Below are 26,619 nucleotides of genomic sequence, written 5' to 3' on the forward strand. Positions count from 1 at the left end.
GGCAGACCATCCATTAATAAGAAATCTAGATGCACTTTTGCTAGGTGCAAACATAGAAATTAGAAAATTTTATTTGGTTGGAAAATAAAGGTATTTTTCTTTTTACTTGGAACTAAAATTTTGTGGACTTTAGAATTAGAATTTTATGAGGATTTTATTATTTTATTTTTATGTAGACTCTTATTAGGGTATTGGGTTGTCTTTATAAATCTAGGCCTATTTTCTCTTAGATATATTTAGTCAAATCAGTCCACATCATCATCTAGCACCTTTTGATAGGTCAATAATGTTATGTCATTTGTTAGTGTTAACTTCCACGTCTTTACCACATTAGCAGTATCTGCCACATCAGTGCCGTATCAACTCATGAAACCTATTCATGGTTAATTTCGACATGTTGATTTTTTTTTTTTTTTTTTTTTTGCATTTGTTTCTTCTAATTTTGCCTCTACAATGAGCTTTTCTTTACTAGAAAATGAATTAGTAGTTTAAAGTGCTTTTTTTGAGAAATATGAAATTGAAACAGTTTTAGATGATGAAAATGTTACTTTTTCTGATGATGGCTTCTATTGTTAACTTGTTCCCTAAAAATGCTTCCTATCATTTGATGCTTCTTAGATTATGGAGGTTGGGTTTTGTACTTTGAATCTTGAGCTTTTTGAGTAGTACTTACACTGAAACTCTTCAAAGTCAAGTTCTTTCCAACTGAAGAAGTATGATAGAGAATTTTTCATTAATAATAAATATAGATGCACTTTTCTTTGGTGCAAACATAGAAATTAGAAATTTATTTTGTTTTGAAATTAGATCCTGTATCATCTATACTGGTTCGGTATTACAATGGCATGTTTCGAATGCTTGGTTTGCTTCACATGGAAACTCCTAGAAATATGGCTCAGAAATATGTCATATTCTTCTGCATAGCATCTAGGGATTCTGTTTTCGAGTCTCGGATGATGCATTTCTAGATAGTATAGATAGATCGTCTCTCTATTTTTTTTCCTAAAAGATACTTCAGCTTAGGAAAGCAGACTAGGTGTTGTAATGATGTAATCTAAAGCTCGAACGACGGCCACATTTAGTAGGAGTCGTCCGGGCAGGCAGGGCAGTTGTAAAAAGACTTCTTTTGTATGCTTGCTAGGATTGGCATCTCCAAGGATGGTCAAGTGGCTAATCAGTCGAGTTTTAAATTTAGAAGCACCACAGAAGAATTGACAGTGTGCGAGTCCATGCAACAATATAATTTTCTCAATAAGCTCTAGCTCCCTTTCACAAGATCTCTTGAAAGGCTAGGGATGGGAAATAACTCACTAGTTTCTAATTAATGGTGGCATTGTCCAAGTGCTGTGATGATTTCACTCTTCTTTCGAAATGGAAGTGTTCAATAAGCCTTCTTCTTTAACAAACTAGAGATTTGTGTGACCAAAAAAAAAAACAAACTAGAGATATGCTTGCTTAAGTTTCCTTAAGTTTACTGTTACTCGGATGGGATCATGACGTTGTTATTAGTTAGTTCTGTCCACTGGTGGGAGCGTGAATATGGTATCTGTTCAGATTCCTTTTTCACCTTGGAAACACATTTGTATGCATTGTTATTTTAAGTTAAGCTCCCTACGTAATTATATTTTAGTGGTACGGTACTTTGCACACTAATTCTCGGGAGCTTATATCATATGACACATCTTTATGATTGACATGATTGAGTAATAATCATCAGGATGAAGAAGAAAAAGCAACCGAAGAGTGGCTTAGGAAGTTAGCCATGGTCTTGCGAACTAGTGGGAACAAGAGGTTATTTGGTTACTCCATCAAACTGCGTGGCTGATGGGAGCCCAAGTTTGGTCCTCACAGACGCATGGAAGAGTAGCTCACTCTAGTCATTGCATGGTGCTAGCAGTCTTCAGCCTTTGGTATGCTCCATGTTTGAGAGCTTGGGCTATGATAGAGCATTGGAAGATAGGGTCTTGGCTTTTATGACTGCTCAATTTTGTCAGACTTCCAGATGATGCCACCTTAACAGTTTCTTTTTTTATTTTTGATAGCTTTTTCAAACTTTTCTTTTCTTCTGTTCTTTTTTCTTTCCCCTATTTCTTCTATGATACAATATTTATGTTCAGCAAAATAAACCTTAATGTATAGCTACAACGGCTGTTGCTACAGACATGCAAAAAGATTAACAAAATGGAAAAAAAGAGAGAGAAAAACAAGATAAGAACAAGAGTATACAAAATTTATATGATTCGATCTATTGATCTACATCTATAAGCAAAGATCATGCAAAAGCTTCACTATAAAGAAAATAAAAATTATGGATTACAAAATTATCTCAACAATCTCTAGCCTCCAATACACCAAATCTTTAGGACACTTAATTACATTTCTCTCTTTAGGGTTACAAGGGATATATAATGGAGTAAGTTAATTTAGACTCAAATTTGTACAATAATTAGCTTAAGATATTATCCTAATTCAATATGCACTTAAATTGCCATCCAAAATAGATCTTTAATTAATATGGATTTGGCCTACTAAAAGTAAAATTCAAGACATGCTTAATAAATCTCCACATTGTTTTAAAATTTACTAAGTCAAATATATTGAAATCTTTTTCATTGTCTCTTTTTTACCTACGCCTAAGGGCATCAATTTTTACAAACACCAATCAAGCCAAGCAATACTTGAACATATTAATCGAAAGTGGTTTTGTCAATATATCTACTGGATTTATTGCAATAGCTATTTTTTGAACTACAATAATATCACAAATAATGATCTCCTATATAAAGTAATGACTAACATCAATATGTTTGGTTTGCTCATGATGTATTAGATTTTTGGTCAAATGAATAGCATTCTGACTATCACATTATACAACTGTTAACTATCACTATAGGTCAAAACTATCAATAAGGCTATACAACCATATAGCTTCTTTTATTCTCTCTATTATAACCATATACTCTGCTTCAATTGTAGATAAAGCAACTATAGACTGAAGTATAGCCTTCCAACTAATAGTATATTCCGAAGGAGTAAAAAAATATATATCCCATCAATAATCATTGTTTATCCAAATCACCTATATAATTAGAATCAACATAGCCTGCAATATTATTAGTTGATCTGTTACTATGATATACTAAGCCAACATTTGTAGAGCTCCTCAAACATCTCATAATCTATTTCACAATCTGTAAATATGTCTTTTTAAGATTATCCATGTACCTATAGACTATACTAACAATAAATAAAATATCAGACCTAATGTAAACCATAGCATACATCAAATTGCCAACTGCACTAGCATATGAAATGTGACATATGCTCCACCTCAGTTAGTTGTGACAATAAAGTAGACCTATCCATACCAAAGCATTCAAGTACTTTTTTTATGTATTTTTTTTGAGACAAGTACAATCAATGTACTGATGTCTATGGATCTCTATCATCAATATCTTCTTTAGCACATCTAAATCTTTCATTTCAAATTTACTATTCCAGGGAACTTTCAACCTATTGATTTTAGATTTATCCTTAGCTGCAGTCAATATATTATCAACATACAACAGCAAATATACATAGAAATCATCTAAAAGTTTTCTATAATAAATACAACTATCGTAGTGATTTTTGATATAATTATTATTAACTATGAAAGTGTCAAATTTTTTATACTATTACCTAAGTGTCTGTTTCAAATCATATAAAATTTCTTCAATAGGCAAACATGATTTTTTTTTACCTAGAGCAAGAAACCCCTCTGGTTGTGACATATATATCTATTCCTTAAACATAATGCAATAAGGCAGTTTTGACATCAAACTGTTTAAGGTCTAAATCAAATGCACCAACAATGGCAAGTAGAACATGTATAGAGCTATGCTTCACAATAGAAGAAAATATTTTATGAAAATCCACTCCCTCATGAGTGTAGTCCTTAACAAGTAACTGTGCTTAAGCCATGCTGCTTCAGCCTCAAAAATGCCTTCTTATTTCTTGAATACCCTTGTATAGTCTACTACATTTTTACCTAAAGGCAACTAGACTAACTCTCAAGTATAATTTTTTTGAAGTGACTTAATATTTTTATTCATAGCTATGACTCATGTTGCAGACTTTTTATTGTTAATTCCATTTTAATTTGAGGAAGGTTCCTCACCCTTGATACTCTCGCTGTTTCAAGAGCATAAGCAACCATATTTGCATATTGTAAAGATGGTTTACTTTGCCTCCTCTCCTTCCTAGTAGTGTATTGTTATTACTGTGGCGACACATCATTCTATATAAAATCTAGCATTTTTGTCTCATTAGGCTAAATTGGATAGTTTGTAACACTATCTCTAGACATGAGCAATGGGCCGGACCACCCATTACACGGCCCGGCCTGGCACGAAACGGGCGGTGCCAAGACAAGGTTTGTTAGCTACAGTAACAGGTCGTGCCAGACACGGCCCGTTAGAAAGGGCCGGGCTCGGCTAAAGGTTTATAGCCCACGGCCCAAGCCCGGCACGGCCCATAAGGGCCTGGGCTAGCATGGCCTATGGGCCAGACATGGCACAGCTCGTGGGCCAGGCACGACATGGCCCGTGCCAGGTACGACCCAGCCCATGGGCTAGGCACAGCATGGCTCGTGGCAAGCATGGCCCGGCATGATCCAGGCTTGAATGGCCCACGTGTTGGCTCGATTCTTTTTTTTGAATTTTAAAAAAATTATTTTTTATAAATTGTAAAAGAGTTAAGGAGTAAAATTAAAAATAAATGTGGGATTTTTTTTGTAAAAATAAAAAATCACCTTGTAATGATGGGGAGTTTTGTTATAGAAAATTTTGATGGTCTTAAGAGAATTAGCCACGGTAAGTTAATCACACATTGAACTCAACTCAGTTCATCTGTAACTATGCTTGACCTCTTTCAAGATATTAGGCAGATCTAATAACATATAATTTTTTCTTAACATACAATTTAAGTAATGAAAGAATTCATCAAACTTATAGAAAAGTTTATAAATGACACGTAGGCAGATCTGCTCATTATTAGCTGTTGGAGCCATCGCCGAATGTTTTAAGAACGCCTAACAGCTAGTTAGGGTATAACAGCTGATATAGAGTTCGCACAATGATTTATATGCACGCACTGCCACACCTAAAAATAGAGGTCGAGGCCAGTTTGGAGAGATTTTTTTATTTTTTTTAATATAAAAATAATGCTTGCTCTAAATTCATACAGTTCATTTACCAATCATACCTTACTCTCTATATATATATAAAGAGAGAGAGAGAAAGAGAAGAAATTAAAGACTCCTGAATCAAGAAAAATAAATAATGTTGAACTGTGGAATCTTAATATTTTTATTTTCTCAAATTATCCCTAAAACTAGCTATTTTATGACTGTTAGGTGGGTTAAAATGATAAAAAATAAAAAACTAACCATTATCCAACCGAAAAAATAAACAAAGAATTTGAATTAGCCATTACGACGGTCGTGCCTGGTCCGTAACAGCCTTAAACGTACCATGCTTGGCACGGCCCGTAACGACCTTAAATGGATCGTGCCAGTTTGGACTGCTTTGTTAAAAAGAAAAAAGAAAAAAAAATAGATCGTCCATCAGGCCCATGCGGGCTATGCTTGGCACAGTCCGTTTACCTCGAACCTCGGCCTGGCACGGCCCTAGGCCTAGGGTCACGGCCCGTTTAGACCCTGGCACGGCCCGTTTGGACATTGGATCGTAGTATTACAACTCTAATATTACACTTCACATATCTATTAATATTGCGATCGATATCTGTAAAGTCAACATATTCTTTTTTCTTGTTTAATAATACAGACTTATCAAAAGTAACATTTCTATTGATAAAAATTTTAGATGATCTAGAATCATCTATATCCACAATTTGTATCTATTTATCCTATTTGCATAATCTAGGGATATGCATCTTTTTGCCTTTAGTTTAAATTTATCATCATTTATAGAAATATATGTAGGACAACCAAATATTCTCAAACTAGAATAACTAACAGCGTAACCAAAACATATCTCATGCAAAATCTTGCACCTAATTGTAGTTAATGGAGACTGATTTATTAGGTACTATGCTATATTAATTACTTCAACCTTGAAAGGTTTATTGAATCCAACATTTAAGAGCATACGAGCTCTATCCATAAGTGTCTTATTCATCCACTCTATAACTCCAACTTGGTTTGAAACCTATAATTACCTGTGAAAGATAGCTTATGCATAATTATTTCCCTATATTTGGTTGGTTTACTTGATTATTGATTTAGATATCTACTCCATGCATATCATAGCTAGGGTTGGCAACCAAACCCAAATCGACGGGTACCTGACCCGACTCGATCTGATCCGATTGGATCGGGTAGTCAATGCATTGATTGGGTTTAGATTAGATTTGGATAAAATCTGAATGCTTAACTTTAGATTCGAGTCGGAATTGGATGGTTATGCACTCGACCTGAACCCAGCCCAAACAATTTTAGTATTCTAATATATATATATATATTAAATATATTTTACTAAGACAGTTTGAATTTTATTTTAACTGACCGTAGAGCTAAGTGTTGTTGAACTAAGTATTGTTGAATTTTATTTATTTAAGACAGATATGATTTATGAAATGGTGGTATGGCTTTAGAGTTGATAGAAATGAAAAAAAATACTCAATGTGACTCAATTGGGTTCGGGCAAGGTAAACCCAAATTATTCGATATCTGATTGTGATAGGTTTGGACACAAAAAATCTAGTCCCAATAGTCTTTGGGCTGGGTTTGGATAATTTATTGGATATTTGGGTTTGGATTTGGATAGTTAGAAATCCATCCCGAACGTGGCCTGATGCCATCTTTAATTATATCTTTATTTGCTATTTATTTGTTGAGAAATTTTTTGTGCACCGTGGATGGTGTAGAAAATCCGACGTGAAGCGCATCACTTTATGTGATTGGTTCACGTAGCCACTGCTTCCCAACACACATTCAATGTTCGTAATTTTATTTTTTTATTTAAAAATTTTGAATAATAAAAATACTCCTACTCTTTGAAAAAAATTATGACATCCTATAATATATTATAACTTCTTGCATGTAAGATGTCATAATTTTTTCATAATATAGCTCCAAAAATTATGACATCTTGTGGTATATTATGACATCTTACATCAAATTATGACTTCTACATAAAGGATATCATAATATAGAAGGAGTATTTTTGTCCAGCCACTTTTCAACTTGCATTTAATGCTTGCAGTTTCGTTTTTTCGTTTGAAAATTCTAAATGAGGAAAATGTTCTTGCTCTTTGAAAATATTATGACATTCTGTTGCATATTATGATATCCTGCATCAAAATTATGACTTTCTGGATACAGGATGTCATAATATGGACATAGGATGTCTTAATTTTTTTCAAAGAGCAGAAGTATTTTCACCATTCAAAATTTTCAAATGAAAAAATGAAACTACAGGCATTAAATATGCGTTGAAAAGCGGTGACTATATGGACCAATTATATAAAGCGGTGCACTCCACGTCGGATTTTCTACACTATCCGCCATGCATAAAGAATTTCCCTTATTTGTTTGGACTCCTTTAGAGAATGTTTACCTAAGCTTTTCCCATTGAACAAAGAAACCATTAACTCGCTGCAAGATCTCGTCCAAGTGATATGGACTCCGAAAGAGCTTCTCTTTGCTTGCCGCAGATGCTCTCGACATCTGTTCTCAAGCTCTGGAAGCCATAATTAAGGAGGTGAAGTGCGGATGCTGAAAAACTTTCCTTGAAGGTGAGTGTTCTCTAGCTTCATGTGTACTTTTGAAACCTCCATGAAGAAATGTACACTTCATTCGTATTGTAAAGTCAAGGACTCTCCTTTACAAAATATATACTTCTATTGTTGGCTCTTGAAAAGGACAAAATTACTTGTACAAGACTTTCAACTCTTTAGCATCGTTCTGTGACTGTGATTTCTTCTTACATATTCCTTTTTTTTTTTTTATTTGGGAACATGAGAACAAGATTGGGTTATTCAGCTGCACATTTACTTACCAGTTAATGCAAGCTCATTTCTCGCTGCTGAATTTGTTTATTATTGTGTACTCCTTTCTGAGATCTAGCCTAGGTTGTGGATCATGAAAGGGCTATCACTTGATCATCTAGAGTTCAATTCATGCTAGGAATGAATGTGAGAGTCCAATTAGCGTGCACTGATAAGAAGCTCAAGGTTTTCCAGTCCTCCATGAATACTTCACAAAGTATGGCCGAAAGAAAACCAACAAAGATTTTAGCAAACACAATGGTATTCATTGTGCAGTTTCTTATATGCAGAAATATAGTTGAATGAGCGAAACCTTTTCCATAAATGCATAGAATTCGAGGTATCAAACCAACTCCTTTTTCCTCCCTTTCTTTTATTGACGATAAATTACATTATATAATGCAGAGATCTTACACCAGAGGAATCCATAGGCAGAGACAGGCAACATTAGAAACGGGCTTAAAAGAGGAGATTAGCTGATAAAGCAAAAACAAACCAGGAGATTCTTTTACCACAATCCAAGCCAAAAGTCTGAGAAATACATCACCATAATACACTGACATTCTACTAGCATACATAACTTCAATAGTACTTCAGCCTTGTCTGCATGATTAGTTCTGATCAACCTGAAAGAACTACTTGCCTTTCTCCAGCAAAAACAAACCAGGAGATTCTTTTAATACAATCCAATCTAAAAGTCTGAGAAATATATCACCATAATACACTGACATTCTACTAGCATACATAATTCCAATAGTACTTCATCCTTGTCTGCATGACTATTTCTGATCAACCTGAAAGATCTACTCCACATGCGTGCGCGTGTGTGTTGCCTCTCTCCACATGTATATGTGTGTGCACATGTGTGTGTGAAAGAGAGAGAGATTTGCCCATTCCACCCATTCCTATGGTGTTTCCACTAACCATACTTATGCTCTGTTCTAGAGTCCTTGAGGAGACTTGCCTCTTTTCAACCCAAGCTGTTAGAGGTGTCAAAGGAAGAACATCCCATCCTCAACATTCTTATGCAGCTTGGGAAAACCACCTTGGCCAAAAGAAGTGGAAGCAGCAGAGGATGAAGCAGATGATGATGCTTCCTGCATGCTCTCATAGTACAAGCGCCCGCGATAGGCAGCAACGTCTGCATAGTAAACCGGTGGTGCCAATGAGACTGGCTTGGTGCACCGGGCAAAGGTGAAGCATAGGTTATATATAAGCTTCTGCAGCTCATCTGACATGAAGCCATGATCATCCTGGAGCACGTAGTAGTGTGTCAGCTTGCTCGTCCCCAGGATCCCATTATGGCTGCAAAGATAGAAGTCGAATGCCATTGGGTCAATAATCATTGTGTCAACCAGAGTGCCCGGAAGAACATTGCCATTTCTAGTGCATGGCTCACACTCGCTCTCCGGAAACAAGCGCGTGTGGTGCCGCTTCTTTGCGACAACCACTGTGATCGTGGGTGAGTAGCTATCTGATTTGATTGCTGCCACAAGATCTCTCAGCTCCTCATTAAGAACCATATCAAACTGTCCATCACTCACACCATCGCGGAAGTATACAATCTTCTGAGGCTTGGCTCCAATGATTCGCACATAAGCTTCAACAAGCTCTTGACACATCTCGCCCAGCTCCATGATCCTCTCGGTGCGGTGGGGCTGAGCTCGGATTCTTGCAGCATAGCGGCTTGTCCCAGGGCAATTGAGGTTGGCAACAACTGCTGCAATTGATGGGCTCGTGGTGTTCCAACTCGAGGGGTGGTTCACATCAGCACCAATAAACATGAAGGGAGAGTCATTCATTAATGGGAGGGTATTGGAGAGTTCCATATTGGTGCCACCAAGCTTGCCATTGATCTTTAAAACGAGGTTGGCAAAGTATTGGTCCTGCATTTTATTGGCATTGTGGCTCAGGAGGCACTGGGTCATGAGCCCCAACTGTGTCTCACATATCAGCTTGAGTGTCTTGTATCCCTGGTGGCGCTCTGACATTGGGCAGAATAAAAGCTGCAACTGGTGTGTCCCAGCATGCTGAATTGCTTTGTTAAGCTCTCCGAGAAGCTTATGATAGTCCCGAAGAACAGCCATTCTGGAGTTGATCACAAAGAGAGGCCTGCCATTCATCTGCATACCAAGGTTGCGGCATCGTCTGATGATGCTTCGGATGAATTCATCAGTGTCGAGTTTTTGCTGCTCGAAGTGTGATGGTTGTGCACTGAAGTCAAGAATTCCCCAATTTTGTAAATTCTGGCCTGCTAGTAGTTTGTTCTTGAGAAGGTTCCATTGGCAGTCATTTTTTGGGGGCCTGAGTTTGGAGATCTGGCCATTGGTATCCCGGAGTTTAAGATCAGGGCAAGCAAGGAGACGGCCAGTCACTTGTGTCATTTCCTTGGCAACAGATAAATCAAATTGCTTTGCAATCTCTCCTCTGCAAAATGTAACAACAAGAATTGCTCCATGTGAAGATGTAAAAAGTTCTAACTACTTAAACATGGGTCTATGCCTCTCAATAGAAAGTGTTATTCAGAACTTGAAAGCTTTTCCCCCTTAAAGAATATATATCTTGAGAGGAATATTGAGTCAAGGATGTTTGACCATGTGCATTGAGTGACAAAGAGGTTGCCTCGTGTGATGGTTAAATCTAGGTAGATTGGTTTCAAGAAGGGAACAAAGACGAACCTAAAAAGTATGGATTCATACAAAATGAGATATAAATAAACAGTGAATTAGGAATTACTGGATGAAGAAACATTCCAAAAGTTGAATCACAGGATTGGTTAATATGAATTGTGGACCCAAAAAGTAAATTAAAAATAGAATCTGATTATGTCCGGAGAAGAAAGGATTAAACTCTTGAATCAAATAGATTTATCAAATTATATAACAATTACTCTTCCAATTGTATCTTTTATTTTTTTTTTGAAGAAATATTCCATTTCCATCTAACAAAGCAATTTAAAGGATGAACTTTTAGATTAGTTTATGATGAAAAGACATCAATTTCTGTCTTTTATTAATTAAAAAGAGGAAAATGTCTTTCATTAAGTATACCGTCAAAGGTTTGAACAACCTTGACCTTACAATAGTCTCGTCCAAAGCAAATTATGGAAAGTCCACGCATACCAATAAGAGTAAATAAGATTTATATATTCTTTCAGAACTAACATAGAATGATATCTCTAGAATAAAGAACATTTTAACTTTTTATATTTGTAAGATTAATATCAATTCAATGCATTCTTCAAATTTTAGGCACTTGTGCATGCATGCACACATGCACAATATCTTAAGACATTATTGAAAATATCTACTCTTAATTTGAAGCTGTTGTAGTTCTGATGAATTGAACTTATGGCTAATTACAATCTGATGTATTCCAATAGGCAAGCAAAAAATAAAACAAAACTAAAGCAACAAGAAAGATGGTTTAGAACAATACTTGCAAGGCCCATCTGCTGCACGCATTATGTTGAGTATCCTCTCTTTCCTCTCCTTTGGAGGTAGTAAGGCCATATCCCTTAGGTTTCTATCAGCATCCCAATTCAAACCATCCTTTGGATAGCGCTGACCTTCAGCCAACACACAGAATTCCATGGGCACATAGTTCATCTTGTTTTTGCTCAAGTTCAAACAAGGAAGCCTCTTATAATTGATCTCCTCATTGTATTTCTCTTTGTAGTAATCCACGAGCCTCAACTCCCTTCCCGAATTCTCATCCATGAATGTGATCTTGTCTGTGATCAAGTCAGTCAAGCCTGAAATTGTGAACTTCTGATTAGTCGTTCGATGTGTCACGGTAACCCGAAGGTTTTTCAATGCTTTCTCCACTTCGAACTTCTGCTTCCCACTCAATACTGTGTCCTGATTGAATGATACCCGCAAATTGTCTCTCAGAAAGTCGAGCACTGGCCCAGACTTCCGAAATGGCATGACAGAGTAGTCCACGCAGAGAACAAGACCTTGTTTGGTGTCTTTTAGTGTCTGCTGTGACCCCCGCAGAGCTTCAACACCCATTCCAAGGTCGCGACTACCATCCCTGGAGTAGAAGCTCGGGCCTAAGGTGATCCTTTGCCTGCTTGAGGCCACTCGAACTATCACATCCAATCCCTGCAAGACCTCTCTGGGGCCAGGTAACCCCAAGAGCCGGCTGAGTTCTAATTGCTTTTTGAAGTGTATAGTAACAGAATAGGTCTTGGAAGGAAGTTGCACTTCGAATTGCCTTTGCCTGATGGGCAATTCGACTGCACTATACAGATTTCTTTCACCATCATAAGCAACAGATGGCAACAGGGATTGATAGGGTTCGGACGTAAATAGCTCATTCTTTACTGAGAGCAAGTCGGACTTGGAGAGTTCAGTGGACGAGCTGGCTTTGCGGGGTTTCTCAGGCTTGACATTAATCTCATAGTGATGGATGACTGAATTCTCATTGAAACTGAACAGAAAATGGTTAACAAGGAGGTTGACTTTCTTGATATGTGATGATCCACCTTGATCTGGCCTTTGCATAGGTATCCTTTTACCAAGTTCGACAAAAGTTGGTGGCTGTGGTGATCGTGATGACCCACCATGATCAGGCCTTTGCATGGGAACCCTTCTGCCAACATCAGGCAAAGATGGTGGTAAAGATGATGATACTGTTGCCGGTGACTGAGAAATTGTCAGTGAACGAAGATCTGAAACCAGAGGCTCTGGAAATTTGAAGAATTGTTAGGAGCTTTTAGTAACATGATCCTGACAATATGAACCAATATACAAGCAGGGGATAAAAGAAATAGACATATATTTTGCAAGATATTGTACACAAATAGGCAATGCTTTCAGTTTACTAAGTTAAGGACCAACTTTTTCATGTATTCTTCTTCTTCTTCTTCTTCATTTTTCCTTGAGAAGACAGATGGGAAAAACACCATCCAAGTTTGTCATGTATTTCAAATTAACTAGAGTTATTGACATAGGGATGAACATACTTACGACTATATCATGTAAAAAAAAAAAAAAAGAAAAGACGAACTGCAAGAAGATTAGAGGAATAAGTAACTGTTCACTCACACAAAGAAAAGTTAATTTTCTTTTTATAAAAAATTGGTTGATTTTTACAGTAGTAGCATAATATTTGCATTAGATCATACATATTGCAACTCAAACATATTATATCTGATAGTTGTTTCACAATATATGATTGAGTAACTGCCTCCATTCTTAAAGTAAGCGTGAAGGTTTCCCATCAACTACCAACAACATTAACTACCACCCAATGCAGCACCAAGATTATGATCACTGGCAGCTAAAACAAGAAAAACCTAACACAATCTAATTTGCCAACACTAATAAAACCAATTTTATTAGCAACAACCAAGAACTATACTAACCATTACTCATCGAGCTTGGATTCGGCGACCGGACCGCAACGTACTCGAAATGTGCCCCTCTACCTTGGCCGCCCCTTCTCGGAGGCGGCGCCGCCATCGCCCGCCGTGGCGCATCATAACGCTCACGGCCATCGCCGCCGCGGCCGTAACTCGCGGCGGGCGCTTGCCCATAATACCCGCGGCGCCCACTTCCCCAACCCGGCCGAGAACCGCCAGCCCCATCGCCATAATTTGGCGAGTTCGGCTGCCGGAATCCGGCGTCATTGCCGGGATTAGGCCTGCGGCCTCTCCCTCTACCACCACTTCCTCTTGCTCTCCCAGATTGGAAGTCCATGGCGTCAAGTGTGAAAGACCCAAAGAGACTCGCCACAAACAAAGGGAGAGAAAGGTGAAAGACCTCTATATATTGTGCAGTGACTTGGACTGCAAAACTGGATTTAAACAGTTTTGGTCAATTTGTAGACAAAGCCGTCCTTTCCTTGACGACCAAGATAGCTTTGGTATGGTCCTGAGGGGTTAGGGTAGAAAGTAAAAATGGGATTATAGTAGGGTAGAATTGGGAGCAGCTGGGTTCGCGGAAAGTGAGAGAACGAACGTGGATTGGAGGGGCAGTGGACGGTGGATTCTTTTCTTCTTCCTCCAAGAAAAAGATTTGCTTTCTGCAAAGAGGACAAATTCTGTTGCGAGTATTGTTAGATACAGTGGATTCTCTAGTTCGAAGAAAAAGCCGATCAACCGCCCGGAAGGTAAACCGGACCCTGATTGATACCATTAATCTCCCTGATACCATCAGCACTTGATAGGTTGAGCAATAATCTGAGAGATGATCGGCAACAATACACTTGCTTTTAATATGATTGGATTTGCTTTTGCGAAGTAAGATTGGAGAGATTTTCACTTCTTCGTGTTCTTTATTTGGAGCACTTTCAGCAAGGTGGTTTGTGCTTTAAAACTTGATCGGGTTGCAAATTTTGAAGCATTCGAAGGGTTGATAATATTGAACTAAAGGTGATGAAAGTTGTTTATTCTTTTGATAGAAATAGGTTCATAGACAATCTCTCCTTGAAATATCTCAAACAAAGAACAAAAAATTCTAGCCAAATCCCAATGAATTAATATAGAATCTGGACTGTAACATTTAACACAATCACCAAGTGATACCATAGAGCAAAATTTCTGTTCACGATGAAATGTTGCTACCCCTCCCTCCCTTCCTCTGTGTGTGTGTGTAGAGCAAGAGGAAGGAGAGATTAAATCATTTATTCCTTTTTTTTTTTACCAATTCACACGATTAGTATGCTCACCCATGAATATTCCTGTATACCAAGAGTCTAAAAATTTTGTGGAGTGAATAGATGGTTGGTTTGGAAAAACTCGGGGAAATAACCAAGCAAGATCATTGGACATTCTCCACTAATGCAACGTTATATATGTGATAGAAAAGAATGATATTGTGTTTGCTAAGTCCAAGCACTTGATCCACGGCAAGTGATTGTAATGGCATGTACTTTCTTTAATTCTTTATAAATGACCCCCTAAGTAATATAGCTTGAGTTACCTCAAGGAGGTGCAAGTAGTTGGTAACCTCCAGAAATCGGATTCTTTGAATGTAATATGGATTGTGCAGCGTAAAAAAAAAAATAATAAAAAAATTTAGTCAAATTTGAAAATTCTATTCCAATTCTATTCTAATACTATTTTAATTTTTCAGCTATCCAAACAATTAAATTTTTTTTTTTTTGAAGCTGAGCCAAATTTTTTCTTTTTAAAATAACTTTGGTTTTCTAAATTTTTATCCAAGCAACCAGACATAATCTTCGTGGTTGGAAGACACTGGATCATCCTCCAATCCCATCTTATTAGATTTGGCTTTAAATCTAACCAATCAAAACCAAGTTCACCTCCATATATGATGCAAGCATATACGGACACATACATTATATATATAAACTATCCATCGTCCAATTAGAATTAGCTAGGTTTAACTAGAGATTCGATAGAGCAGATTCTAATCAACCTCCCATTAAAAATATTTTTTACCTGATATTTTAAACTAATCAATGTTTTTCTTTTTTGGTACTTTTTTCCTTTGGTACATAAACTAGTTAATGTTTTTTTAAAAATATGCTATATCTGTGAAAGTGTGATAATCCGACCCAATTAGGCCCAAAACCAGCCCACAAAGCCCATCAGAAAAAAAAAAAAAAAAAATAGAGCAGGGAGGAAGACTCCCGATCGGAGTCTTCCTCTTCCCCATCTCCGATCAAAAATCAGAGTCCTAGGGCCATTAAAAGACCCTAGGACGAGCTCTATAAGAACCCCCTCTTCTCCTCTAAGTGTAGATCCTTCGGTCACCGTCGATCGCCGGAGTTTTTCTCCGATTTTTCCGTTTGAAGCCATGGCCCCTCGACCTGTGCTCGCCGCGATTTCACGCCGGTGGGGGTCACTGGAGGTTGTGGTAAGGTCTCCCTCCTCTCCCTCTCTTCTCTCCCTTCTTTTTCGTGCCTGTGAGCACGATGGCCGGCGATGGGTGTCGCCGGATTTAGTTGGAAAAGAAAACCCCCTGTTCACGCCGCCTCTTTCCTCTGATTTTCCGGCGCCGACGGTCACGCCGACCGCCGGCTCTGGCCTCTCCGAACCCGGGAGAGTCGGCCATTACCGCCGGCCACCACCGGGCACGATATGGCCGTGATCGGTCGGTCAAGGCACGGGGACCTCTAGGTCCCCTGTTTCGGCCCAATGAAAGCCCGGGAAGAAGAAGAAAAGAAAAGAAAAGAAAAGAAAAAGGAAAAAGAAAAAGAAAAGAAAAAAAAAAGAAAAAGAAAAGCAAAGAAAATGCAAAATAGAAAAATAAAATAAAAAAAATAATAAATAAGAAAAGAGAAAAATTCTCTCCCTTCCCTCTTTCTCCCTCTTTCTCTCTCTTTCTCTCTCTCTATTGTCTCTCTCTAAAAAGAAAAAGAAAAAAAAAGAAAAGAAAGATATAAAAAAAAATACATGTGAGAGAAAGTTTTTCTCATCTCTCTCTTAAGTCTTTCTCTCTCTAGAATTGAACTTTCTCTCTCCATTTTCTCTCTCTAGATTTTCTTCCTATTTTCTCTCTCTAGACCTTTTATCTCTTTTTATGGATTTCGTCTCTCTAGGGTCATTCTCTCTCTGATTGCATCACAGACCCTAGAATAAACTTGAGATGAAAATATGATGATCTGAGACTGCTCCGAAATTCGTGCAGTAGATTAGATCCTGATCCGATCCTTCTTCGAAATTGATAACATCGACCATGGTTAATCCATATTAAGTCACCCTGATATGACCTCTGATTATCTCAATCATGATTGTCACTTTTGAAGGATACGAAGATTCTCTCTCCACTTTCTCTCTCTACTTTCTCTCTCATGACCGATTTTCTCTCTCTAAAAAAAAATTCTATGGATCCTGTATCGAGTCATGCCTTCATCTTTTAGGGGTTCATATTGACTCTAACAAGATGATCCGAAATTGCTTTGATATCCGTGCTGTATGTCAACCTCATTTGATCATATCAAGTATTCTTCAAACCCATTATTAAAGAACCCTATTGATTGATCTTGATCTTAATTCGATCTGTGCATCACGATTTCTTGATCAAGTCACTTAAATTTGACCCTCAGATCAGAGACCCTGAATTACCCCGGTATCTGGATGGACCGACACATCCGGACAACAGTCCTCTTTCCTTATGATTTAATCTTATTATATTTATAGAATAGAAATTGATGATGATTTGATATTTTAAATAGGATTAGCTGATTCTTTTAACGAAGTCTGAAGATCTAAGATGAACGAGGTAAGTAGATCTTATGCTCCTTATTTATTTTTAAATAATCATGTTTTTATGCAAAGAATTGCTATTGATGAAATCATAATTTTTCATAAAATAAGGATCGGCATATGTGATATGAAAGAGCATGTTTTATTATGAGCATTGATTTCATGAATATGTCTTATGAAAATAGGATGATTATGAAGCATGAATTTCATTGTTTTTCTATCTATGTATATGTATGCTTTAAGAAAAAGATATAAAGATTTCAAAGGCTCTCAGATGGCTATGAATGAATCCCTTCGGGAAGGTTGACATCCGGAGCTAGCATCCACACGAAACATGACCCTGCCAGCGGGTATAAAGTTGGCACATGAATTAAGAACTCTGTCGATTAAGAAACATGTCCCTGTCACGGGTATAATAGTGACTTTAGCACGAATATCTGTGAGCAATATTTTGAAACATGACATGAATACATGATGAAAATGATTTACGATTCATAATTGTGAAATATACATGATTTATGCATGCATGATGAGCTTATAACTTGTTTTATTATATGCTCTATGAAATATTTATTTTTGTAATAATTGTTATTTGCTAAATAATGCATTATCATAGAAAACTTATGCTTGATCCGGTAAGGAAGCGGAAGTCTATTTACTGAGTTAGTGTAGCTCATATTCTTTTTGTTTTCTTTTTTAACAGAGAAATAAGGTTAGGATCGGCAAAAAGAATCCAAGCTTGAAGATCGACATAGTAAGCTGAAAAATTTGGCAATAGAAGTTTAATTTATTTTATAATCATGGATTTGTAGTTATTTATGAATGTTGAGATTCGGATTAGTACTTGCTTTTGGATTTAGATGCTCTGAACCAATATTGGTTCGATTATTTGATGAATAATAGAATTGAATTTTTTTTATTTGATGAATTTTAGATGATTACGATGGATTGGCTTCGTGTTATTGTGGGCTCCATCTTTCGATGGTATGACTGTATTATGTCTCGAATTTGAGACGTGACAGAAAAAGCGAAGAAGCTTCCAGAAGAATGGCATCGATAGTAACAGTTTGGAATATCATGAGGAAATACCTAAGAAAAACTGAAAAGTTGAAGATTCCGGTCTCCGTGACGATCCATTCCGGGAGCGATAGCGAGCGCTTTCCAACTTTCTGTTTGCCGTCACCATCAAACAGTGCTTTTAAATTCTACTTTGTCCTTTATCACTTTCACACACTGCAATCCCTTTTTCGACGTGGGCAGGCAAAGGACACCACCTTTAACATATAGCTCATTTATTTATGATTTATTACAATTCTTAACATCGATCATAATATATATTACAAAAATTATTTAAAATTAGAAATGATATATTTTATTAATCCCTGAACCATGCAGTATAAAAATAGAAAACTGGTCGTTGCTATTATGCTTATATTATATAATAAAACATTTAAATCGAGAATCTATCTTGTTAATCATGATTTTAATTATATATATTAATAGATTTTAATTCTTAAATTATAGCAACACATGATTTTGATTATTTTAATCATTTTAATCATTATTTTTTATTAATATATTGATCAGTGACCACTAAAATATTTGACTTGTAATTTATTAATATTTTTAATGATATAAATCATAATTAATGATGTAGATCTTCAATTTAAATATCATATACTTTCTTCTCCATATAGTCTATATCTGTTTGTATGAATATATACATATAGCATAAATGTATAGGTAATAATTTTATATATTGATCCTGTGCTATCCTAACATGCCGTTTCTATTTATCTGGGCATCCATATTTTTGCCATCTTTTTTAACCGTATACCTTGCTCAAGTTGACGAAGTGAGTTCATTGAACACGAAGGGCAGATATGATGCCACGTATTGAAACTTCTTTGCAACTACGAAGCAACGCCTGTAATTCAGTTCACACTAATTCCTCGAGCATTTCTAGTCTGTTATCCAACATTATTTAATTAGGCATACAAATTAGTAGCCAGAATGTTTCATATCCATTAATCCAATGTCTTATCTTTTCTACCAGTGAATTGCTCCTATAAATTTCTAAAGAATCAATTAGAAAAAGGGGAACAATTCATGGAGCACAAATTTGAAAACTTTTATGCATGGTTTTAATTGGCGCTTTTAGTATAACCTAGATGAGATTTCCTCATCTCAACTATAAATGGCTTCGTTGTTATGCAGCCTTGTTAGCATTTGACACTAACATTGCATGGAAATAAATATTAAAATTTTATGCGACAATATAACTTAAAAGAATTAACATTGCACAATGACTATGTAAAGTTTAATTCTATCACAATAATCATCAAATATATTCTTATCATTTAATTGAAGACTTATTTTTTGTTAAAATCCAGATCAAATTAGAATATTTAAAATAAATCCTGATATATGTTAGTATAGACCCTATTCGGATGGAACTAAATATGATAAATTCCAACAATAAACACTACATGAAGCTAGCTTTATGCCAAAAAAAAGAGACCGAGTTGTTGGATCGCTGTAATAACTCCAACTATATAAATCATAAAGTATTCATTTCAAATTTTAAATTTCAAAGTGTAATTGATTTTATTTGAACTTTTCATGTATGGGGAAAAATAAAGCACCTACAATCGTATCCCACGTACCTAGAATCTTTTGATACTACCTACAAGTGAAATGGATGTAGGTTGCTGCTAACACCCATTTGAAGCATTTCTTTTTCCCAAGTAGACAGCCAAGGATCAAGCAACAAGCAATAATGCATCTGGCATGATAAGTCATCTAATCTCAAACACTAGAAAGCATTAATTGTGACATCAAAGATTAAAATCATATCTTTCTTGAAGAACTATTGTTCTAAATATTAATGATAATATTTTATCATCATTATTATCATAAATATTAATAATGATAGCGTTGTTGCTAATATATCAGAGGCTAAATATTAGTGACTCAAGTACTGATGATGATTGACGAACCAAAAATATCCTTACTAAAATTATTTGCGGCAATGTTTTTGCAGTTTTGAAGATATTTATTGCCACCAAAATTCAATTTCCTGTAGTACTTGTGTGGGTTATTAAATTGCAACCAACCCAAGTTATTGACCACAAAATCTACGGAAACTAGCAATGGCAAACAACATATTTCAAGTGAAAACTCTGCCTAATCGGTAAAAACGAACAAAATACAATTATAACTTGGCTCGGCCAGTTTAAAGCCAAGGTTATGTTGAGAGGTACGAGGCAAACCGGCTCTAGGCGGCTTGTAGTTTTCTGGTCGCGGTTGATCACCAGATGCTAAAGCAAAGGGGGGAGCATTTTGTTCCAACCACCAGTGCTTTGGGAATTCCCCCTTTGTAGGGCCCAGGGCCCACGATAAAGCCCTAGAAGATGCTTGCGCCCATGGCAGCCGCACCATTGTTGGCCTTCTTTTCCCCCACCTATTTTTGAATTGTTAGTGTACCCCACCAACTTAAGACCAACATATTTTTTTGTCCCTGTTCCTTTTTTATTTTTTAGGTTAAAGTCAGTAGCAATAAATTTCAACCATTAATATGTTGCACTTAATACATGTAGCAAAAGCTAAGGTAACCATTTTTAAGTTGTTGGTTAGTCGCTAGTGAGTATAATGATCAAACACAAATAGTTACCACCATGGAATATGATGTCAGAAACAAAAACAATAGAAAGATGAAAAGAAAGGTCATAATTAAATTATTTAGATAGCCTATTTTGTGGTGTATCTTATTGCATTGATCTAATAGATTGATCAAAATGCGAGAATTAAACTAGTTTTGATAAATAGGAAGGTGCATCAACAGGATAACAGTTATCACCATTACAAATACAGTTCTAGAATTTATTTATTTAAGGATTTCATGAATTTTAGCACCTATAGTCCTCCCCACTCATTCATGATATTTTTAATTTAATTTCCATGTTTTCATTGATATGCATGCACATAAAATTTATCCTCTCGTGATAGAAAATAATCTATCAGATTAATCTAGGTGGAGATGAAAAGAGAGCATTGGACAGAGAGTGAAGGAGGATCTGGGAGCTTAGAGAGAGAGGACAAAGGGTTAAATGCTTTATTCTCCAATGGATCGAAAAGAAAAAAAAAAATCTAGATCATCTTAAAAGAGACCCTAAAGAGTAAAATTATACTAAATTATTTGAACTGTATGATAATACATATTTATGGAAGAGCCATTTCTACTTAGGTCCTATGCTGAGTGAAATGAGATATTTAAACGAGTATTAGGTTCATTGGAGCTACATAGTCAACTTCTGTTGACTGCCGGATGGCTGAGAGTGGGGCAACAATCCGAAACATTTTTGTTGGTTGATTTTTCCATAAAAAGAAAAATTATTGATTGATTTATCCAAAAAAATTTTGACGGCACATGTCTCAACTAATGTGCCAGCTGGCTCTCACCGAAACTAAGGCCACAAAATAAAGGGGAGGGCATCTTGGGGACCCCGAAGAGGAAAGAGAGGTCTACCCCGCGCGTGCCAACTGCTTCCGTTTGGCTTTTCCTTCTTTTTCTCTGATGAGGGGGCTCCCCCAGGCCCTGGCCGCTGTACACACCCCCAGCAAAGCTGCAGAGCCCCCCTGTAAGCACAAAAGCCAGGTATATTTATCCCTCTCCCTCTCTCTCTCTCTCTCTTAATTGCACTTCCAACCCTCTGCAACCGCAATCCCTCCCCTTGTTTCCTTATTAATGTCCATGAGAGCCCTCCCCTTCCCCATCCCTTTTCTATGTGATTTGTGGGCTGGTTTTATCCAAAGTTGCACAGTAAAGAGGCTGGGTGTCAGGGTGTGTTTTTGTGGTGTTGGAGCTTCATTATGCTTTCATGATATCAATCATTTTTAGATGTGATATGCGGTTTTGTGTTGAATTGGTAACTTCTTTCTTTATTTTTCTGATAAACATGGATTTGAGTGAAAAATGGCTTTGTTTGTTTTTTAATTTATAAGATCGGATAGGTTGACTTTACCAGTTTCACATTCATGGCAAGATCTTGTCGTTGTTCTGAATTATATCTAGGTGTTAGACTTCATGGTTGTGTGTGATGAGTGTCACTTGTTTGGAGATTGGATTGGGTTTGATTTGTTTTTTTAGTTTTTCCTGTTTTTATTGAGAAGGATTTCCTTATAACTATCCTGTATGATGTGCTGGTTGATTGCAGAGGCTCAAATTTAGGTGTTGTATGGGATTTACATTTCCGATTGTAGGGTGGCTTTTTGAGACCCTTTTTGGGTGCAGGAATGTGTAGGAAATGGGTTTTCTGGAGCTTGGATTGGGTCAGATATAGAAAATTTTCCATCTTTTTTGGGAGGAAAGTTCTCAGCCTCTCTCTCTATTTATTTTTGGTTTGGGTTGGGAGGTCTTATTGGATAAATGGGCATGGGGATTAATTTTTGTTGTCGCTTTTCTTTTACGTCATGAATGTGAAAAGGCGAGACTGCTGGGACTTGAAATGGGGAAATGGGTGAACACTTTTTTTTTTTGTTAACATAAATGGGCTTCTCTTGAATTCTTTTTATTGGGAAGTTGCAGAGGATAAGAATTTAAAAGATTTTTTGTAGCTACTATTTGAAGATTTTTCTTTTTCCATAAATTTCTGTGATTCTTGTATTAGGAACTGTATAGTGATCCTCTCCAGTTCAGAATCCTTTTTTAGTCCTTTTTAAGTACAATTTATTTTTCTTTTTAATGAATAGGAAGGATGAGCTCTGAAGTGGGTTCTCTTTCGTTTCTTTCTTCTTCTTCTTTTTTTTTTTTTTTTCTCCTGAGAACTGGATTGATGGCTTCTATCACTAGGAATATGGTTTTTGGTTTTCACCTTAGGACTTTCTAGTCCCTTGAATAACTTTTTTATAAAATATTTTTTATTGAATTTTTTTTATGGGTAATTTTGGACCATGGTGTCTTTTGACATTGGGCCTTTGCAAGGGGATTGTTTGAAACGTAGTTGTAGGGAGGATTTAGATGCTTCAAATTACTAAATCATATTCTCTGGTTCTGCAAAAAATTTAAAGACTGGTTAATGGGTTTTTAATAGAGCTATTGTATTGTCTTGCATATGTAAAGAGATGGAGATTTTGGAGCTTAAAAACATGAAAATATTGTCTCTTGAGTTTTACTAATTAATATCTGCTGGGACAATTAGATCTTTTGGAGATTTGAAAGGATAATTTGAAAGATTTCTCTTTCTTAATCATATGCTATGTGGTTCTCATTTCATTACTATAATAAAGCCTGAGGTGATTTGCCGCTGTTTTGCTTTATTAAAAAAAAAGTGATGTTTGTCTTCTGGGGTTTGTTGAAAGTAATGATGGCATATTTTAGACTTAGATGAGTTGTTTTCGATGTGCGTGAAGTAAAAGTTTTGGTGCTTTGGCTATGGTAAGCCATGAAGATATGTTTCTCAAGAAAAAATAAAATGTGGATTTCTGAATCCTTTTTTCTTCACTCTTAATTTGCAGAAAAGGAGGAAACTGAAGATTGAAGAAGCTTTATTTCATAAGAATGCATTTTAATGCATGTTCCTTTGAATGCTTAAACCTTAGGGTTCTTCGATTTGTGAGGTATGTGCCATTGCTTTCTGGATGCTAAGACAGCTTCGGTTAACCAAGCAAGATTTTATGGTGGAAATTTTAAAGATTCATTAATATCCAATTCAGTGTGCTCATGTCTTCGGTGCTTCCATTCCATCATTACTCTCGGCAAATCTAATGGCATGGTTGGGGAGAATTGTTCATCTGAAAAAGATAACAGGTCGGGGAAAGATTTGATATATGTTTTACCAGTCCTGGACTGAATTAAAGTTTTTGTTGTCTTTTATCATTCTTTTTGGCTAGTGAATAGTGTGTGACTAGAGAGTTTTCTCTCTTTCTTCACCTCCTTTTCCTTATATACGCAAAGATCCATGAGAACAAGTGGACCTTCTTGTTGGGACATCATTGCCGTCAGTGCATGCCAAAGTCATAAAAGATGGTTCAGGCAAAGTAGATTCATTGGATGAGATATAAGTATGATCGCGATGGATTCCGCAAATTGTAAATTGCTTAAGCTAATCAGCTGCCATCTGAAGCCAATGATATGCAGGTTCTTTGTATTGGCAATCATCATTCTTGTATTCAGAACTGTTCTTCTCTCTCCTTTCCCTGGTTTTCATTGGTTTCGGCAGAGGGGCTCTTATTGGGTACCTGCCTCTACTGCTTCTAACTGGCAACTAGGTGTCAGAAGAGACAAATTTCTGGAGGTTCCTCAGATTATTTGGGGTCTAAACAATCAAAAAATAGCATTTGCAAGAGCCATTTTGACTGCTAGATTCTTGAATCGTACTCTACTAATACCGAGCTTGAGTGCTTCTCTGTTTTACAAAGAAATAGACTTACTGGAACCAATTTCATTTGATAAGTTATTCCATTTTGAGAAGTTTAATTACCTCTGCAACAGGTTTGTCCGATTGGGTCGTTATTCCGATCTCTCGAATCAAACGGAGCCATTTGAGCTCCAGAAGGGGAGCGGTAGGAAGTGGACTAAAGAGCGAGACTTGAGTCAGTTAAAACAATGCAGAGAGTACTCAATCGACAAGTTTGAAGTAATTCGGATTGCCGGAAAGCATCCCTTCCTTTGGCATGATCATTGGCCTGTCAAGAACTATGCAAAGATCTTTGAGTGCCTGGAATTGGTTGATGAGATAGCAAATGAGGCGATGAATGTCATATCCAGGATCAGAGGGATAGGTGCAAAGGCAAGAAGCAAAGTTGATGTTGCTGAAGAATTCAACTCAGATGGTTCAGTAGACCAACCTGTGCCTTACATAGCTGTCCACATGAGGATAGAGAAAGACTGGATGATCCATTGTAAGAAGTTGGAGCAGAAATCTAATATCAATCAGATCTGCAGTAGCAAAGAAGAGATTATGGAAAGGGTAGCCCACATCACTGGCCTACAACAGCCAGTTGTGGTTTATCTTGCGGTCGCTGACAGCCTCTTGGAAGATAATTCTATATTGAGTGGTTGGAAAGATGGTCTTGTTCCTTATGAGAAAAAGAGATTGGGAGTCTGGGATATCTATAAGAAGTATCCCTACCTTATACAGTCTGCAATTGACTATGAGGTTTGCTCAAGAGCTGATGTTTTTGTCGGCAATAGTTTCTCTACATTTTCCAGCATTATAGTGCTATCAAGGACACAAAAGTTGATTGGATTGGGTATTACAAGTGCATGTGGAGTTGGTGTCAGGTTTGCTTCATATGCTTACAATATCTTGGGAGAATCCAGGGGGCCGAAGATGTGGATGACAGACATGTCTGCTCCAAGCCTTCAAAGCATAAGCTATGGGACTAGCAATGTCTCATGCTATAGCAACTGGAAAGCAAGGTGATTCTAAAGCTGAGTTGAGTGGATGAAAGGTGTATATATGGGGAAAGGAATTCTTTTATTCTAGCTCATAACAATTAGGTGAAGTAGTGGTGCTGAGTTTTTGTGGATCAAAGTCTTATAAAGCTCACTTGTCAGGCGGATGTCTGTTTGCCATGCAATTATTGACTCTTACTCGACAGATGATACAACAACTTTATGTATAGTGATGAATACTTAATTTAGGACGTTAGAGATACTAAATATTATAATTATTAATATTATTTTTATTAAAAATTTAATGCTATCTAGTCTATTTTGCAGCTAATTGGGAGTTTGGGTTCATACAATTCAATTTGAACTCAAATTGGTTCAGATTTGAGTGAACCAAGCAATCAGCTTTTATTTCAGTGTGAACGCAACTTAAAGATCAAGGGTCAAGAAGCAACCTCTTCAATCAAAGATCCAGATTAAAAGATAAATAAAACTAAGTGTGAACACGACTTATTGATCAACGGAGGAGAATCAATATGAAGATCCAAGGGTCTTTATTTACACTTCCATCTCTCTTTTCATGAAATCTTAGCCTCCTCACTCTATAAATAGAACTCCAAGATCTCTCTTTTTTTCAATCAAGCCAACGTCTAAGTTTTCTTCAAGCTTCTCTCTTTCTCTCTCCTTCTTCTTCTTCTTCTTTATAAGTCTAGGGGAGGTACTAACCCTAGCACAACATATTCCTTCATAGATCTTTTTTTCACATTCCATCAAATCTAGGAGAGGTTCTAATCCTAGTGCCGCTACCCTTTCTTTGTTACATATTCGCTTTCATTAACCTTTCTTCTTTGGAGTTCCTGTACCAAGTCTTTCAGCCATCCTGTCGCTGTCTGTATGGAAGAAGACGAAGGATTCAAGGAGACACATCCACCATCGAGCGCAGCAAGAAGATCAACTTGATTTAGTTATCTTGTATCGTAATTTTATTTCTTTT

The 26,619-nt window shown here is 36.7% G+C and overlaps 2 protein-coding genes across 15 annotated transcripts; one reads left to right on the top strand and one right to left on the bottom strand.

The window, feature by feature from the left end:
* Positions 1 to 8,890: 8,890 nt before the first annotated feature.
* Positions 8,891 to 13,835, bottom strand: LOC105059850 (protein argonaute 2). The gene is made up of 3 exons (XM_010943315.4): positions 13,421 to 13,835; positions 11,488 to 12,739; positions 8,891 to 10,476 (listed from the first exon to the last, which is right to left on the bottom strand). Exons 1-3 carry the CDS (start codon positions 13,752 to 13,754, stop codon positions 9,042 to 9,044), a joined length of 3,021 nt encoding a protein of 1,006 aa, XP_010941617.2. The 5' UTR covers positions 13,755 to 13,835; the 3' UTR covers positions 8,891 to 9,041.
* Positions 13,836 to 21,753: 7,918 nt separating this feature from the next.
* On the top strand, positions 21,754 to 25,813 carry LOC105059851 (O-fucosyltransferase 23). 14 transcript variants are annotated; one of them, XM_029260393.2, is made up of 4 exons: positions 21,754 to 21,887; positions 23,747 to 23,848; positions 23,945 to 24,038; positions 24,186 to 25,813. In XM_029260393.2, the coding sequence occupies exon 4, from the start codon at positions 24,295 to 24,297 to the stop codon at positions 25,654 to 25,656; it is 1,362 nt and encodes a 453-aa protein (XP_029116226.1). In that variant the 5' UTR covers positions 21,754 to 21,887; positions 23,747 to 23,848; positions 23,945 to 24,038; positions 24,186 to 24,294; the 3' UTR covers positions 25,657 to 25,813. The 14 variants fall into 14 exon arrangements, with proteins under 14 accessions (XP_029116226.1, XP_073100827.1, XP_019711120.1 ...); XM_073244726.1 differs by having other exon boundaries at positions 24,723 to 25,813; XM_019855561.3 differs by having other exon boundaries at positions 23,747 to 24,038; positions 24,723 to 25,813.
* The last annotated feature ends 806 nt before the right edge of the window (positions 25,814 to 26,619 follow it).

Source organism: Elaeis guineensis, chromosome 10, assembly GCF_000442705.2.
Source record: "Elaeis guineensis isolate ETL-2024a chromosome 10, EG11, whole genome shotgun sequence".
Classification (NCBI taxonomy): domain Eukaryota; kingdom Viridiplantae; phylum Streptophyta; class Magnoliopsida; order Arecales; family Arecaceae; genus Elaeis; species Elaeis guineensis.